This window comes from Apodemus sylvaticus, chromosome 22, assembly GCF_947179515.1.
Source record: "Apodemus sylvaticus chromosome 22, mApoSyl1.1, whole genome shotgun sequence".
Classification (NCBI taxonomy): domain Eukaryota; kingdom Metazoa; phylum Chordata; class Mammalia; order Rodentia; family Muridae; genus Apodemus; species Apodemus sylvaticus.
The window spans coordinates 11,586,130-11,603,317 of record NC_067493.1 but is presented as its reverse complement, the minus strand read 5'-3'; the positions used below and the strand labels follow the sequence as shown (position 1 = coordinate 11,603,317).

The 17,188-nt window shown below is 36.5% G+C and overlaps 1 protein-coding gene across 1 annotated transcript in view; it reads left to right on the top strand.

Moving 5' to 3' along the window:
- The window catches only part of LOC127673293 (uncharacterized), an 882,259-nt gene that overhangs the window by 91,175 nt on the left and 773,896 nt on the right, over positions 1-17,188 (top strand). Inside the window, exon 3 of the mRNA XM_052168860.1 lies at positions 16,056-16,158. Within this exon, the coding sequence (XP_052024820.1) occupies positions 16,056-16,158 (103 nt within the window). The remainder of the gene's footprint in view (positions 1-16,055; positions 16,159-17,188) is intronic.

The window sequence follows — 17,188 nt, the reverse complement described above, 5'->3', positions numbered from 1 at the left end:
TGTGTTTCTAAGTTTGCTCAGCATTGTAATACGCTAGCTTTGTTTCTTAGCAGGACAGCCAGAGTAACCACCATTATTCTAATGGAGGCTTTGATTTCCTCACTCTGTAAAGAATGGCTTGCAGGTTAGGGGAATTTAATGTTTGTATCCATGTGAAGTTATTTCTGTTTTCAATGACTTTATCAATGAGATTAAAATGAACCTTTCTGGGACTGGTGAGATGGCTCAGTGGTTAAGAACACTGACTGCTGTTCCAGAGGCCCTGAGTTCAAATACCAGCACCCACATGGTGGTTCACAACCATCTGTAATGGGATTCAATGCCCTCTTCTGGAGTGTCTTCTGAAGACAGCTACAGTGTACTTACATATAATAAATAAATAAATCTTAAAAAAAAAGAACATTTTGCATAGGGAGAAGTGCCATAGAAGCTACAGGAGAAACTCACATAGATATATTCACATAAATATAAAGAAAGTCTTTGCTTAGGCTGGCCCAAAACTTAATTTGTAGCTCTCAGCTTTGGCTTGGAGATCTTTCTGTCTTAGCCTCCTGAGTTCTGAGATTACAGGCATGAACCACCACCCTAGCTTTTAAAAATTTTTTTTATGGGGGGCTCAAAAGTGACCACAAAGCAAACAAACCTACAAGAATATTTAAATTAAAAGTCAGTGATAAAGCAGAAATGACTCAGAAGACACTATATCAGTAAAGCCACCCAGACGGGTGACAGCTCATGAAAATTGTAAACCTGGGCTTCATTTTATAACCTGATAGCAGTTCAGCAATTTGGGGGTGTCCTTTCTAGTCGTCGTCCCCCTCCCCCTGGGGGCATTCATTTTAGCTGGTGTCTGCCTCTTCTAGGTAACTCAGAATGTGTGAGAGTAACTCTCAGCAGTCTTTACATTATGCATATGCTTGGGAAAAGAGGAGCCTAGTGAATCTAATGAGTTTCAAGGACTTCTTGAAGGTGTTTTGAGTAGTTTACTCCCACAATTTAAGTAGTGTCCTTGCTGCATACAACGTTTAACTTCTCTATAAATGTCCTGTCTTAAATCCTATGGTTTCACTTTCTTTTGTCTCATTCCATGTCTTGAAGAGTTGCCCTCCAATTTGGAAGGGTTTAATGATGGAAGAAACTGTGAGGCAACGTGAGAATGTCAGGAGTCCAGATCAGTAGAGGATGAACAGGATTGAGATACAGTAAAATCTTAGAGGACGGGTTTGGCTTGTCAAAGAAATTTGGTTACACCCCATAAGAGAATAGAGGCACAGAAAGTCCTTTACTTTTTAAAAAAGTTGTGCAAGTTTTTTCCTTTCTTACTCTAACTTGGTTTATGGTGGCCTATTCAAATTCTTAGACTATGTTTATTTCCACATGTGTTTCCACTAGAAGACTTTGTAAATTTTTTGTTGGGATTGTAAATTCATTTAAATTTTTTTGTTATATTTATCCATGTATTAGTTTTCTTTCGCTGTGATAAAATACCTTGGCCAAATGCAACTTAGAGAAGAATTTATTTTGACTGTGGTTCCAGAAGAATATAATGTCAAGGGTGTGGGGCTGTGGAACATAGCAGCACATGGCCAAAATAGGAATTATCTCTTAGTGATAGACTTCTTTTAGCAAAGTCAAATCTCATAAAGTTTTCATAACATCTTCAAAATGGCAACAACAGCTGGTGACCAAGTATTCAAATACATGAGCCTGTTGGGGACATTTTAGTTTAAACCACCCCAATGTGTTTATTGTGTGTTTAATGTGCTCATGTGGAGGTTAGAGGACAACTTGTGGAAATTGGTACTCTTCCTTCTACCATGTAATGGTTTCAGGGCTTGAATTCAGATCATCAGACTTGGTGGCAGTCTACTGAGCCATCTCACTACTTCAAATTCACCTTTTTTTTTTTTTTAAAAAAAAAGATAGACTTATTAATTAATTAGCTAATTAATTAATATATGAGCACATTGTAGCTGTCTTCAGACACACCAGAAGGGGGTATCAGATCCAATTACACATGGTTGTAAGCCACCCTGTGGTTGCTGGGAATTGAACTCAGGACCTCTGGAAGAGCACTCAGTGCTCTTAACTGCTGAACCATCTCTCCAGATTCCCAAAATTTATTTTTTAAATATTTTCATGTTTAATAATTGTTTTCTATAGTTAGCTGGAAAGTCTATTACAGTTGTGCTAACTGTATAAACTGCTTTATCACTGACTTTTAAATATTCTTGTAGATTTGTTTGCTTTGTGGTACCAGGGATTGAACCTATGTCCTTAAACATGCTAGGCAAGTTTGCAAGAGCTAGAGGGGCATTCTGTCTTTCCCCTTTCTTTGTTTCTTTGTTTCTTTGTTTCTTTGTTTCTTTTTTCTTTCTTTCTTTCTTTCTTTCTTTCTTTCTTTCTTTCTTTCTTTCTTTCTTTCTTTCTTTCTTTCTCTCTCTCTCTCTCTCTCTTTCTCTCTTTCTTTTCTTTTCCTTCCTTCCTTCCTTCCTTCCTTCCTTCCTTCCTTCCTTCCTTCCTTCCTTCCTTCCTTCCTTCCTTCCTTCCTTCCTTCCTTCCTTCCTTCCTCCTCTTTTCTAACGCCAAAACTGGTTTTGAATTCACTCTGTAGCCCAGATTGGATTTGAACCCTAGGTATTCTCCATCAGGCTTGCTAGTTGCTGGAATTATAGGTCTTTCTGTGCTACAGTGTTTACCTGTAGGTTTCTAAAAGTTAATTATATATTAAGAATTATTTGTTAACAATGAGGGTTTGCCTGCATGTATGTGTGTATATATGTATACATACATACCATGTGTAGGCCTAGTGTCTTAAGAAAGCCAGAAAAGAGCATTCGGTTCCCTTGAATTGGAGTTACAAGTGATTGTGAGCTTCCATGTGTGTGCTGTATACTATGCAAGAGCAGCAAGGACCAATGTGCCATCTGTCCAGTCCCCCTTATGGATTATTTTAAAAATATCTTAAGGCTGGGAATGATGGTATATCCTTTTAATCCCAACATTTCAGAGGCAGAGGCTGGTGGATCTCTTGAGTTCAAGGCCAGCCAGAGACCCTGTCTCAAAAAATATTTTTTTTTATTTTAAAAAAAGTGTATATGTGTATGTACACATAACATGCCAGTGCATATGTGTGCATGTGAAGGCCAGAGAACAACCTTATATGTTGTCTTCAGGACACTTTCTATTTCCTTTGAGATAGGTGATCAGAGAGCCACAGGGATTCTCTAGTTTTGGCCTCTTCAAGACTAGGATTACAACTAACTATGTGCCGTTTTGTAACCCTGGTAATTCTTTGTGCGTTCTGGGATCAAACTTAGGTTCTGGTGCTTATAAGTCAAGTGTGGAACCATCCTCTTAGCCTCCAGGTATAGTTTTTAATCTTCTCAAATAATTCATGGCTTGCTTTGCAACTTATCTTTTGTCCTTTAGAACTATGAAGATACTGAACAACTGTTCTTCATGCAGTGCTCAGCAGTGTCCATATTGATTGTGTCTATAAATTTGTGGGGCAAATTACCACTTGTTTTCAGAAAACGTGTAAATCATCTTCACCTTCACTTTTCTGTTGCATAGAAACAATCTCCTTTCCCCTACCCCCAAGACAGTGTTCGTTTCTCTGTGTAGCCCTGGTTGTCCTGGTACTCCCTCTGTAGACCAGGCTGGCCTGGAACTCAAGATATAGGCCTGTTTTTGCCTCCCAAGTACTGCAAATAGAGGTTTGCATCACTACCTCCCAGCTGAGGGTTTTTTTTTTTTTTTTTTGGCTTAAATTTATGTGTATGTGTGTTTTGCCTTTATGTATGTTAGCATGAGCCCACTGAGCTAACATAAAAGCAATCTTTTCTTAAAAATAAAGATTTATTTATTATATCTAAGTACACTATAGCTGTCTTCATACACACTAGAAGAGAGAGCATCAGATTTCATTACAGATGGTTGGGAACCACCTTGTGGTTGCTGGAATTTGAACTCAGGACTTTGGAAGAGCAGTCAATGCACTTAACTGCTGAGCCATCTCTCCAGTCCCATGAAAACAATCTTAATGTGTGCTTTTTTTATGGCTTTGTTCATTGTTAAGTTGTTTTGGTTTTCGCACTTGCACTCTGACCACTTCTATTGTTCTCTTTCCTCTCCCCTACTGCTTGTTTCCTTCCACTTCTCAAATAGTATTCCTTCTATATTCATGATATACAAACACATGCAAATATACTTATGTGCACATGTACATGCATAATATAGTCTTGAGATATTTATAAGACAAAACATTAAATATTTATCTTAGTTTAGCTTATTTCACTCAACATATGATGGGTTCTATTTCCATTTATTATCATGCAAGTTACATATTTCACTCCTTTTTTAAAATGTTAAATTATTACTTTTTTGAAACTGTTATATTTTCTGGGTAAGTATTTGCACAGTTGTACTACAGAGTGCCTGTAGAAGTCAGAGAACAAGTTTGTCAAGTTGTTTTTCTTCTTTCACTTTCATGTTGATTCTGCTTATTAAATTTGCTGTTGGTCTTGTATGACAAGTACTTTGCCCTTTAAGCCATTGTATCCTTTATAGCTGAATAAAATTCCATTTTGTAAACATAATTACATTTTATTTGTCTTCATCTATTGATGGACATTTAAGCTGACTTGTATCTTTAATAGTGAATAGAATTGCAGTAAGTATTGTGCGCGCAGGTACCTTTTGTGGTAATGCTGTTTTTGGATTCTTTTGGGTATATACATAGGATTGATGTAGCTGGATAGGACAGTCCTAGTTTTTGAGGTTATGAAGAACCTCCATACTTCGTCCATAATGGCCACATATATTTTCATCCCCTCATTCCCTTTTGCTCTTTTATTTTGTTTCATGTGCTTTCCTAGGCCTCCTGCCTATACTCATTGTTTTTATAGAATGTCTTATTTTCTTCAAAGCTTCTTAATGGTGAAAAGGCCCAGAATACCTTTCAGTAAAGATTATATTGATTGCATGTATACCATTTCTGAATGGTCAGAACTCTCCCTTTCATTACTAGAAAGTGAATAAGGGATAAAGTCAGTCATGATTCGGGTCACAGAAGTATATTATTTCCATCACCTTAGATGGAAAAGATTTGAAAATGAATTTAAAGCATGATAGAGGGATATACCAGAAAGTGAATCAATATGCATCTGTATATTCATTACTTTCTTTGTGGCTATGATCAATACAGAATCATCTTAAGGAAAATTTCGTTTTGTTTGGATCATGGTTCTATTTCTCCTCCCCCCCCCACCAAGATTCTACCGCCTACCACCCACCCAATTGCTTATGGTTTTAAAAAGTATAGTTTTTCATGGTCAGGAATAGTGTTGCAGCAGGAAGATAGATCACTTTCCTGGAGCTCTTTATAGCCTAATGGATCAGGATTCAGAGCATTTGTGCTAGAACCAGAAATTACTATCACCTTTAAAGCCTTGTCTCACCAGTCCACTTCTGCTAGTTAGGCCACAATCCTCAAATTTTCACAACTTCCTAAAACAGCAGCACCAGCTGGTGGCCAAATGCTCCACGCGTGAACATACATGATGTTTCATATATTTTTAAACCATAATAGAGTGTATCATAGCTGGTTCAATACTGTCTTACTTGATATGCCTTGTATTGCACCTGGTATGGCCTGATGCTTAGCTTAGATTATTTTCTCCCATACACCTAGGTCTAAGAAGTAGTGGAAGATTTGCAGGGGTAGGGGCTGTTGAAATCTCTAGCTTTGGCAGTCCAGGAACTTGCTCTGTAGAACAGGCTAGCTTTGAACTCAGAGATCTGCCTGCCTCTGCTTTAAAGGCTTGTACCACCACACCTGGCTTGATTTTTTTTTAAATAGGTTTATTGTGTGTGTATGATTATATTGCCTGGATATTTGTAAGTGTACCACCCTTGGCCAGAAAAGGTTATTGAACCTCTTAGATCTTTAGTTATAGGTGGTTATGAGCTGCCACATAGATGCTAAGACTGAACCTGGGTCCTTTGCAAGAATAGTAAGTGTTCTTAGGTGTTGAACCAGCTCTCTAGCTCTCAATTCTTTCTCTCTCTCTCTCTCTCTCTCTCTCTCTCTCTCTCTCTCTCTCTCTCTCTCTCTCTCTCCTCCCTCCTTCCGTCCCTCCCTCTCCTTCTCCCTCCTCTCTCCATCTCCCTCCTTCCCACACTCTCTCCCTCCCTCCCTCCCTCCTCTCAAAAGAATGATTTTACATCATATGTATGAGTGTTTTGCCTACTGAGTCATTGCTCTAGCTCTCTCAACAGTGTTTTAGAATACATATATTTGAGTGTTTGTTTTGTATACTGTTTGTATTTTTATAAATATTCTATAGTTACATGAAAATAGATTACTACTTAATCATATAAGTATTTTTACTTTATTATTCAAGGTGATATATTTCTGTATAGGTGACTGTTATTCTGACCTATGTGACTTAAGTTTTCATGTCATGCTTGTCTCAACCAAAAAATATCCAGCCAAATTATTTTGGTACTCATCAATTTAATTTTTAGATAAAAACAGTACTCTTGTACTTGACCAAATCATCAGTCCATGCAGTTACAGAGATTGAACCAATCTATGTATATATATAAAAGTACACATACATATGTATTAATTTGCCTTTTAATTTTTTTGTATGTATGGTTTACCTGCATATATTTTTGTATATTTTGTGCATGCCTGGTGCACATAGAGTCTAGAAGAGGGTATCTGATCTCTGAAAATTGTAGTTACAGATGACTATGAGCCACGATTTGGTTGCTGGAACCAAACCTAGGTACCTTCACAAGTAATAAATATTCTTAACTGCTGAGCAATCGTGTATATTTTTAGGCTTGTGGTAATATTTTTAGTTTTGGGTGTTTGTGTGGACTCAGTAATTATTATTTGTGTTTCGGATTACAAAATTCATTTTTAGCAGTGCAAGAAGCAGGCCAGAGAGATGGGTCACTGGGTAAGGGTTCCTGTCCCGAAGCCTGACCACCTAAATTCAATTCATATGGTAGAAAGGGAGAACTAAGTCCTGCAAGCTGTCCTTTAACTTCCATATGTACAGTATGGTGCAGTGTACATGTTCACACTATAAATGATGTAAAAAAGAAAAAAAATTTAAGAAACAAGTTCTAAGGTTCATCCACGATCTTGTTCATCCTAGTTTGATTTCTTTGACTTCCTTATTCTTTGTATCACACTTTGCTTTAGAATTCTGTAGTTTTGTCACTACCAGCTATGCATTGTTATGGAGAAATAAATCTGAGACCAACTTGATTCTTCTGCCCACATTTTTTTTTTACTTGATTTCCTTCTCCTAGATGCCCATGTTATTGCTTTAAGTTTAGTACTTCTTGCTCAAATATGTTCTATTTATTCCATATTTTTATTTTCTTGTGAATTAGTTTAGGCTGTATTTATTATGGAAAGCTTATATATGACTTTTAAACACTGAGACATTTCTCTAGCTTCAACTTTTATAGTTAGTCATTTTTATTTTTTAAACTACATTTTAAAAGTAAACTTATACAGTATCTTATTGTCAGCGTTTTGAGATACAGGTAAAGGAGGCAGTTTCACACTGTCGACCTCAGCAGCCTAACATATTCCCAAAGAGTTTTAGGAAAATTGACTCAGGCCAAACCAGCATTTGTGAATTTGACTTGAAAAGAAATCAGGACTAGGCAGCATATTATGAAGCAGACAGAGTTTAGTAAACATTTTAATACAGGTTTAAGCATGTATTAATAGATGTCTTGTAGGTTTACAAATGGTGAGGAAAAAAGTCTTCCCTCAGGAATATTGGAAGTTAGAATATTTTTACTGTAAGCAGGGAGTCAGGGGAGGAGGGCTCACAGCAACTCTCATTAGAAACATAGTTTGGATGATGTTTGGAGCTGGCTAGTATTTTTCTTAAAAGGTGGTAGCGAAGGTATAGGCTTGTTCTTGAGATTCTTTTGTTTTGTTTTGTTTTTTGTTTTTTTTTTTTAATTTGGTTTTTTCGAGACAGGGTTTCCCTGTATAGCCCTGGCTGTCCTGGAGCTCACTCTGTAGACCAGGCTGGCCTCGAACTCAGAAATCCGCCTGCCTCTGCCTCGCAGAGTGCTGGGATTACAGGCATGCGCCACCACCGCCCGGCTCTCCATGCTGTCTTAAATACCCATCAACTCAAAGACCCTCCTTCTACTTCCTGAGGCTGTTCTTGAGATTCTAAAGAACATTGTATTTGTTAGACTATGGGAAGGCAATGGATAATTAACATTTTCTATATGTATCCTAAGATAGGACAATATTTTGTGTCTTCTTTTGGTGATGAGGAAACAGCTCAGTCAGTAAATTGCCTGTTCCAAAGCTTGAGAGGATCCCAGTTTAGATTCCCTGCAGGGACTTAATGCTAGAAGGGCCGGGGGCAGCACTGGAGCTCATTGGCTAGCCAATTTAGTCAAATCAGTGAGCTCAAAGTTCAGCGAGAGACCCTGTCTCAAATCTGAAACCACCAGCTGTTGGCCCTTGCCTTCCAGACTCAAGCACTTATATGCACACATCTTATTTTTCTGTTTTATAATACCACTATAGGTTTTATCCTACTTTATGGATAAGAAAATGAAGCTTGGGAAAAAAATGAGATGACTAAATTTGGCAAGACTAAGGAGAATTGAAATGCAGACTTAGTCCTGACATATAATACCATATAATGTATATGGTCTTCTGTTCTCAGGAATTCCTGCTGCATCAGATTTCAGCAGAGAAGTATGCTGATGATGTTGTATTTAAGCACAAGCAACAACATACAAAGGGCATCGGGATATGTCTAGATAAACTCATCAGGATATGTTTAGAATATAAGAGTCATTTAAGTTTGTAGGGAGAGAGAAAGAATGAGAATTTAGATGACTTTGACAACAGAACAGCTTTATCTAACCTGAGAATGACACACCATGGTCAGATGTAGGTGGTAGAATGTACCTGTTAATTCTAAGGAAGAAAATCCTTTTGGCAGAATATTAGAAAGTCTTTATAAATATGGAATGACTGTTTTTTGCCTGTCTGCTCCATGGTCCCCCCCCCCCCTTTTTTTAACCAGTTAGGAAGTCAGCTCACTGTAGCCTATGACTCAAATGTAAAGAAAAATATTCTAATTGTAAGCAGTTTTAATGTTGATTAGAAAACTATAAAGATTATTAGATTGGATCTTTAAAAAAACTTTAGTAGAAATGTAATAAAATTTTTGTAGTTGTTTGTTGATATATCACTTTATTAGTTACTTTTCTATTACTGTGAAAAAACACCATGACCAAGGCAATTTATAAAAGAAAGTGTTTAATTGGGCTTACAGTTCCAGAGGATTAGAATTTATGATGGTTGAATAAAGGCATGGTGGCAGGAACACCTGAGAATTTGACTCTTAAACAGCAAGAGACACAGTGCTAATCTCAATGCTCACTGCTGCTGACACATCTCCTCCATTAAGACCATACCTCCTAATCCTTCCCAAAGAGTTCTACAAACTGGGAACCAGGTATATGAACATGAGCCTATGAGGGCTGTTCTCATTCAAACCACCACTGGTATTTTTCCAATATTGATTTATTAATGAAGGTTGAGGAAATGATTGTTTGTGTAGTTACAGTAATTACAAAACACACCTCTTTTCTGTTTCTCAACACTATTACAGTAGATGTGTAGCAATTCCTGTGATAGAGTGGTAACATTATTTTGGTAAATCATAATTTACTTAAGAGAATCTACAGAATATTTAGATAAAAGGTTTTATATGTTACCTTAATGGTTTAAAGAATTGGGCATGATGGTGCACTTCTGTAATTTCAATTCTAAGTTGAGGCAGGATTATAAATTCAACGCTAGCCTGGACTACATAGTGAGACTTTACCTCAGAAAGCCAGAAACTTGCAAAGATGGAAAGTTAAAAAAAAAAGATTCAAAGAGGATCTGCTGTAAAGATGGGACTCTAAGTTTGGGGTCATGGTTTTTGCCTTTAACCCTAGTGCTGGGGCACTAGGGAGGCAGAGCAGGCTATCTAGGGACAGACAGTGAGACCTTGTCTAAAAAACCAAAATGTTTATTTTTATTATTACTATCATCATTGTTATTTGTTTGTTTGTTTATTATTGAGACAGGGTTTTCCTGCATAGCCCTGGCTATCCTAGAACTTGTTATATAGACTAAGCTGGCCTGGATCTCAGAAATTCGCTCACTTACCTCTGCCTCCCAAGTGCTGAGATTAAAGGCATGTGCCACCACTGCCTGGCAGATATTTCTTAATATCTGTTATCTAGTCAGATTTCATATATTCAGTTAACTCATAAACATCTCTCACCTCTTTAATGTTTAGATTCTATAGAAAATTGCTTGCAATCCCAGGTCTTGTCCTTATAATTTCTCACATGTAGCTTCTATTAGTTATATTCATAACAGGGATTCTCTTAACGTGTTTCTCTGTGTGTTTTATATTTGACTCTTTTGTTGTTGTTGTTGTTGTTTGGTTTTTTTGTTTTTCTTTTTTTTGGGGGTTTTTTTGAGACAGGTTTCTTCCTGGTTGTCCTGGAACTCACTCTACTGTAGACCAGGCTGGCCTTGAACTCAGAAATCCACCTGCCTCTGCCTCCCAAGTGCTAGGATTACAGGTGTGCACCACCACGCCCCGTTTTATATTTGACTCTTACTATGAGCTTTGAACAGGTTCAGTTTTGCTACATGAGATTACCTCAAAAATAATGACTTTTATCTTTTAAAGATTTATTTGGCTTATTCATTTTACATAGAAATTTTTAAAAATGTAGAAAAAGTAATAAAGTGACATTTCTGAAACTTTTCAGCTTAATGTATTTTTATTTTTTAAGCCAGAGGACAATCTTGCTTTAAAAGAAAAAAAGCAAAACAAGACCCAAAAACCCAGAGAAGGCAAACTTTAAATTTCTGCAGCTTCTTAAAGTAGGAAGATAAAAAGGAGGAAGAAGAAGCTATGTCTTTTGAATCAGGAAAAGTTAAATTTGTTTGAGTAATTCAGAAAATTGGGCATGTTCAACTTAGCCATACCCAGGGGCTCCATAAACAATCGCATAACTGGAGTTTTTTAGAGAGAGATGTTCTTTGATAACATAATTATTATTTCAGTATTTGATAATAGAGTGCAAGGTTCTTCTACTTTCTTTGGTTTTCAAAATAATGTATTGCTTGCACAGAGTAGGCCAAGAATTGGATGATGAGATGGCTCTGTGGAAAAGATGTTGTTACCAAGCCTGCTGACCTGAGATTGATTCTTTACATGGTTGAAGAAGTATATCCCTCCCTCCCATCCTTTTTTCTCTGTAGCTTTGGCTGTCCTGGAACACATTCTATAGACCAGGCTAGCCTTGATCTCACAGATATCTGTCTGCCTCTGCCTCCTGAGTGCTGGCATTAAGCCAGCTGTGGGATAAGACCCAAATCAAAATGACAAAATGGTTTACTAGCACCTAATTATAACAGCCATGGCTGGTTGGTTTTGTGTGTGTATGTTAGTTACTCATGTATTGAAATACATTTGTCTATCCTTCACGGTTATTATTCATACTAATACTCAACTCATAACATTTTTAGCCAGTGGGGCTTCTAACTGATAGCTTTTGTTTTATTGAGTATTGAGAAGAGCCTAACACATTTATTTTTTCCTTATGCCTCAGACTTAGAATCTGTCATTTCTTCACAAAACCCTGCTTCACTGTTAGCTGTAAATTTGTATTAGAATACCATATTGTGGATACTAGGAATGTTCATCATACTGAGATGACTGTTTCCCTGAACCTTTTCTGGTGTATAACCCTAGTTTTTAAAAAAACACTTTATGAATTTGTATTGATCCTAATAATTCATGTTTGTTCACTTTTCATATGCTCTCATCTTTTTAGAGACATGTCTGACAGGATCTTCTTTTCCCACCCTCCAAAAGCTGAAATCAGAGAGTATACACTATTATGCTTACTCTTAGTTTTTGTGGATTCATGCCTCTCCCCCTGCCCCAAATTAGTTGATTATTTCTCAGAGTGAGGTCTGATTCTATAGCCTGGGCTGCAAGGGAAGATCCTATTTAAAACAACAGCAGCAATAACCACAACCATTATAGTGTCATATGTCTGTAGTCTTAGCAAAGAGGCTAAAGGGTAAGGCCAGCCAATCTACATACAAATTTCAGGCCGACTAAGACAAAATCGTGTCTTTAAAAAAAAAAAAAAACCTGAAAAATCAACCAAATAAAACTACTTGATTGCATGAATTTCATTTGCTTGTGGCTATGGCTACTGTAATTTTTCTATCTATCGAAACCTTAGAGAAACAATTTCCACTTGCACTTTTCTACCTTAACCTTGTTAGTGTTGTTCTAGTTATCTTTACTGCTTATGCTGAAGACGGTTTTGGTTCTCTTTTTTAAACCCAATGGCCTTAATTGAGATAGCGTTTCCATGCTGTAGAAGAGTGAACTTATCATTGTTGGCTATTTACTCTGTTAAACACAGTAGCTTCTTTGTCTTCCTGCTTTCCTCTCTGGCAAAAACCCTGATATATTCTGAGGATGTCTCTCAGTGGTAGAAGACTTGCCTAGTGTATGCAAGGTCCAAAGTACAGTCTATAACTCTGCAAAGACAGCCCCTCTCCCAACATATACAACATATATGTGCTGTAGAAATTTAACATTAAGTAAGTGTCCCCCTTTCAAACAAGTATCTCATCTTGTGTTTCCTATTTTAATACATTTGTGTCATTTTAAGAACTAAGATGAGATATACTATGTTCAAATGTAATAAACAACATATATACAAATAATAGTAGATAAACATATCTATGTTCACAGTATTATACAACCATTAACCTTTTCTAGTTTCAAAACCATTTCACCACTTCATCAAGTATCTTCAATGTTTGTGTTATTTATAAGTATGTACCAACATGCCTAGCATGGTTTTTAAAGAATGACTGCTTTCTTTTTAACTATGTATACATTTGTGTCTGTATATGGGTTTGTGCATTTGAGGCAAGAAGATGGCATCGTCTCCCCTAGAGCTGGAGATACACCTAATATGGGTATTGGGAATCAAACTCAAGTTCTCTGCAACTGCTATGTCATCTTTTTCTTTTTTTCTTTTCCTCTCTTTTCCTTTCTTTCTTTCTTTTTCTTTTTTTAGATTTATTTATTTATTTTATGTATATGAGTACAATGTAATTGTCTTCAGATACCAGAAGAGGGCATCGGATCCTATAAGAGCTGGTTGTGAGCCACCATATGGTTGCTGGGAATTGAACTCAGGACATCTGGAAGAGCAGTCAGTACTCTTAAATAACGAACCATCTCTCAAGCTCCCTGGTATATCATCTTTTAAGCTCTGAGCCATCTATCCAACTTTTTTTTTTTTTTTTTTTTTTTTTTTTTTGGTTTTTTGAGACAGGGTTTCTCTGTGTAGTCCTGGCTGTCCTGTAACTCACTCTGTAGACCAGGCTGGCCTCGAACTCAGAAACCCACCTGCCTCTGACTCCCAAGTGGTGGGATTACAGGCGTGCGCCACCACGCCCGGCTATCTATCCAACTTCTAAAACTGGTTTTTGAACATTTAAATCTCCCAAGCTCGCCCTACTTTTTGAAAATGTATTAAGAACAAATACATTCCAATATGGCTAACAAACGCCTTTACTTTCCAGTTTTTGCCATTTTGTCTTGTTTCATTTATGCCTCTTTGTTCAGTATAGGCCCAGTTCTTCATTGTAGATATTCTATAAGTCTTTCTCTTTCCCTTTCTCCCTCCAAGGCAGGGTCTCATTATTAGTCACGGTCATTTTGCAACTTAACCCACCTCTACTTCCCATGTTCTGGAATAAAATGTGTGTGTCCCTCTGTGCTGCACCCCCTTCCCCCTTTTTAAACTTTTGAGACTAGACATCACAATATAGACTTGGCTGGCCTCAGAGTTGTGGTGCTCTTCCTGCCTTTTTTTTTTTTTAAGCTATTAAAGATTGTTATATGCCCTTCTTTTGTACTTCTTTAACCCCTATTCCTTGTACTACTTTTAGGTTACCTATTTCACATTGTCCTTACTTATATATTTTTCTGGAACAATGAACCCATGATAGTCAAATGCTAGGTAATACAATACAGGCTGCAACTATAATGAATAGGATTTTTAACAGAAGTCAAGATTATTTAATAAATTATTTTTAAAAAGGTTTCAAAGATAGAAGGGTAGTTCTTGAGCTAGACCTCAAAGGAACCATTCCCATCAACACTAAAGTGTGTATGTGTATTCTTTTTTAGTAGCTAGCAACATAGTTGGGATTCAGTGAAAGGTATATGATTATAAACATAATAAGTTTAAAATGCAAATCATATCTTAATGGTATTTTAAAATACAGATTTTATCTGTTTGCTTTGCTTATTAGATTTATAAAATCTGTGTTCAAAATCCATGAAAAGAAGTTCTTTGTGTTAAAATACAATTTAATTCTTTATTTTTATCATTTTGTTGTTGTTGTCTGCATGTTGTGATGTACATTAATTACTTTATTGTTTGTTGGACAAAATAATTGATCAAAACAGCTTTAGGAAGAATTGTTTATGGTTCATCAATTATTTAGTTCGTCATGCTTGGTAAGGTATGATAGCTGCAATGTGACAGCAGTAAAATGATGGGAGTGGGTAAGAGTCTTGTATTCTGTTTAACAATCCTTTTAGAATAGTTCCAACCACATTCCAAATTAAATTGTTTTAGAAGCACCCTCAGACATGCACAAGAGGTGTGTCTCCCAAGTAATTTCAAATTCCAGTAGATTGACAAATGAAGATGGACCTAATAGCCCTATATGAAGCTGTAATTGTTGAACTAAAACCACCTTTGATTGCTCAAAGTTATGGAGTTAGTGCTTCCATAGTTACCAGCACACTGTTTGGCATTTTATAGTACTCTGTGTTGTATTATATTTGCTTTCATGATTAGATGGCTTATCTTGATGATGGGCAAGTACTGTATGAGAATCATGTATTCATTTAGATTTCTGGCAAGTCCTTTCTGAACTGCTCTTAAACATGTTTTGTCCTTACTCACTGCCCAGTTTGAATCAGTCAGTCCTCAGCTCTCTTGACAAAATAATAACCTTTCTGGTGATTGTTGTGTATACTTACTATCATGATTCTTATCCTGCCTTCAAAGATGAAAGTATATTAAAATTATCAAATTATATAGTATACCTATTATATATACCTATAGGTATATATAGTATACCTCTAATGTCAGTTACACTTACTTAAGGCTATTTGAAAAACTCATGCGATCTGCCCATTACAAAGACATCCTTATTTTATTACGTCCATCTCTGTAAACTCTTAAGGTTATACTCTTCCTAACCTGTTGTTTGATGATCCTTTGTTGGCCTTTGTTTTTCTACCTTACTAGTTCCTTGTCTCGATTCTTAATTTTCTGCCCTCATCATCTATTCTTCATGGCAGAACACTGTTTAGAAGAGAAGAATCTTATGATACCATCACTATTTCTGTAGGCACCAGCTATTCTTAGAAAGCTATTCCTGTTGCATAGTTGAATGTACCTCAAGGCATCATGGCAATCAGACAGATGTTAATGTAAGTAAGAGTTGAAAACACTCGGCAATTCTGACGTAAAAGTGCTTTTGGTTGTTTTTTAAGAATTAGTCTTAAAGGCTATAGAAAACTTGCCATTTCTGATTTGATTTGACTTTTGATTTTCTTTCAGCTAAAATCTCTTGTGAGAATCAGCCTTATTTGCATTTTGATTGCCTCTCATAAAACCTACCCAGAATGCTAAGAGCTTTGGTTGAATCCCAAGGTAGATGTAGGAAGACAAAACAATTCCATCTGGATAGGTTAATATACCCATGTTGTATTCCTTCCTTGTTGTATGGAAATGTTATAGTTATGAAGCAGCATTTTAATAGTTTTCATAGTTTATAGCTTATTTATGGTCATACTTTACCTGTTGGAGAAAAACTGTTTTAAAGTTTTTATTGAAATTTTCTTTTTCCACAGAACTCAACAAAAATCCAGTGGGAGGCTTTTCAGCAGGTTTAATAGACGACAATGATCTCTATCGTTGGGAAGTCCTTATTATTGGTCCTCCAGATACACTTTAGTAAGTATACTGGAACTGACATCTTCACTCCTTCAACTAAAATTAAAACTTAATTTTGAAAATTGAAAAAAATTCTAAAGTAGCAAGCAAAATGGTTATATCGAGTATCATTTCAATGTGATCATGTGTAGAGCCTTTGTGTTATGCTTGAAGCTCTAATGTCTAAAACATGTTTTTAAAAAGATAGCTTCAGAAATTTAAGCTATCTTGCTGCTGGAATAAATATGTTATGAAAAGCTTTTTCTAGTGAGGTTATATGTAACCCTCCCCCCCACACACACACACACAGGGTTTTTCTGTGTAACCCTGGCTGTCCTGGAACTTTCTCTGTAGACCAGATTGACCTCAGAATCAGAGATCTGCGTGGTTCTGCCCCCTGAATCCTGGGATTTAAGATGTGTGCTATGTGCTACTATTGCCTGACTGTAAATAATTTACACACACACACACACACACACCCCTTCTATAATTTAGGATATTAATTTTTGTAAGATTGGAGGAGAAGAGAAAATTTCATCTCTAATTATATATTTATGTGTGCTTCTGTGAGATTATGTTCATGTGAATGAAGGTGCACTAGGAGGCCATAGCTGTTGGATCCCCTGGAGCTGGAGTAACACCTGATTATAAACTGTTTGATATGAGTATTAAGATCAAATTCAAATCCTTTAGAGGCTCTTAACCTCTGAGCCATTGCTCCAGCCAAAAGAGAAAAAAGTCCTATGCAATTTAGAGAAATTTCTCAGTAGTTAAGAGTACTGAGGTCCTAGGTTCAATTCCCTATGGAAATGATTTTCCTTCTCATGTTTACCATGCCTTGACCCCAAAGGAAACACCATAATTAAAGATGACAGTTTTACTTTTTTTTTAACACCACTTTTTAAAAATAATTTATTTTTCTTTTATGTTCATTAGTGTTTTGACTTCATGTAGGTCTGTGTGAGGGTGTTTGATCTCCTGGAACTGGAATTATAGACAAGTGTGAGCTGCCATGTGGGCTCTGGGAATTGAACCCAGGTCCCCTGGAAGA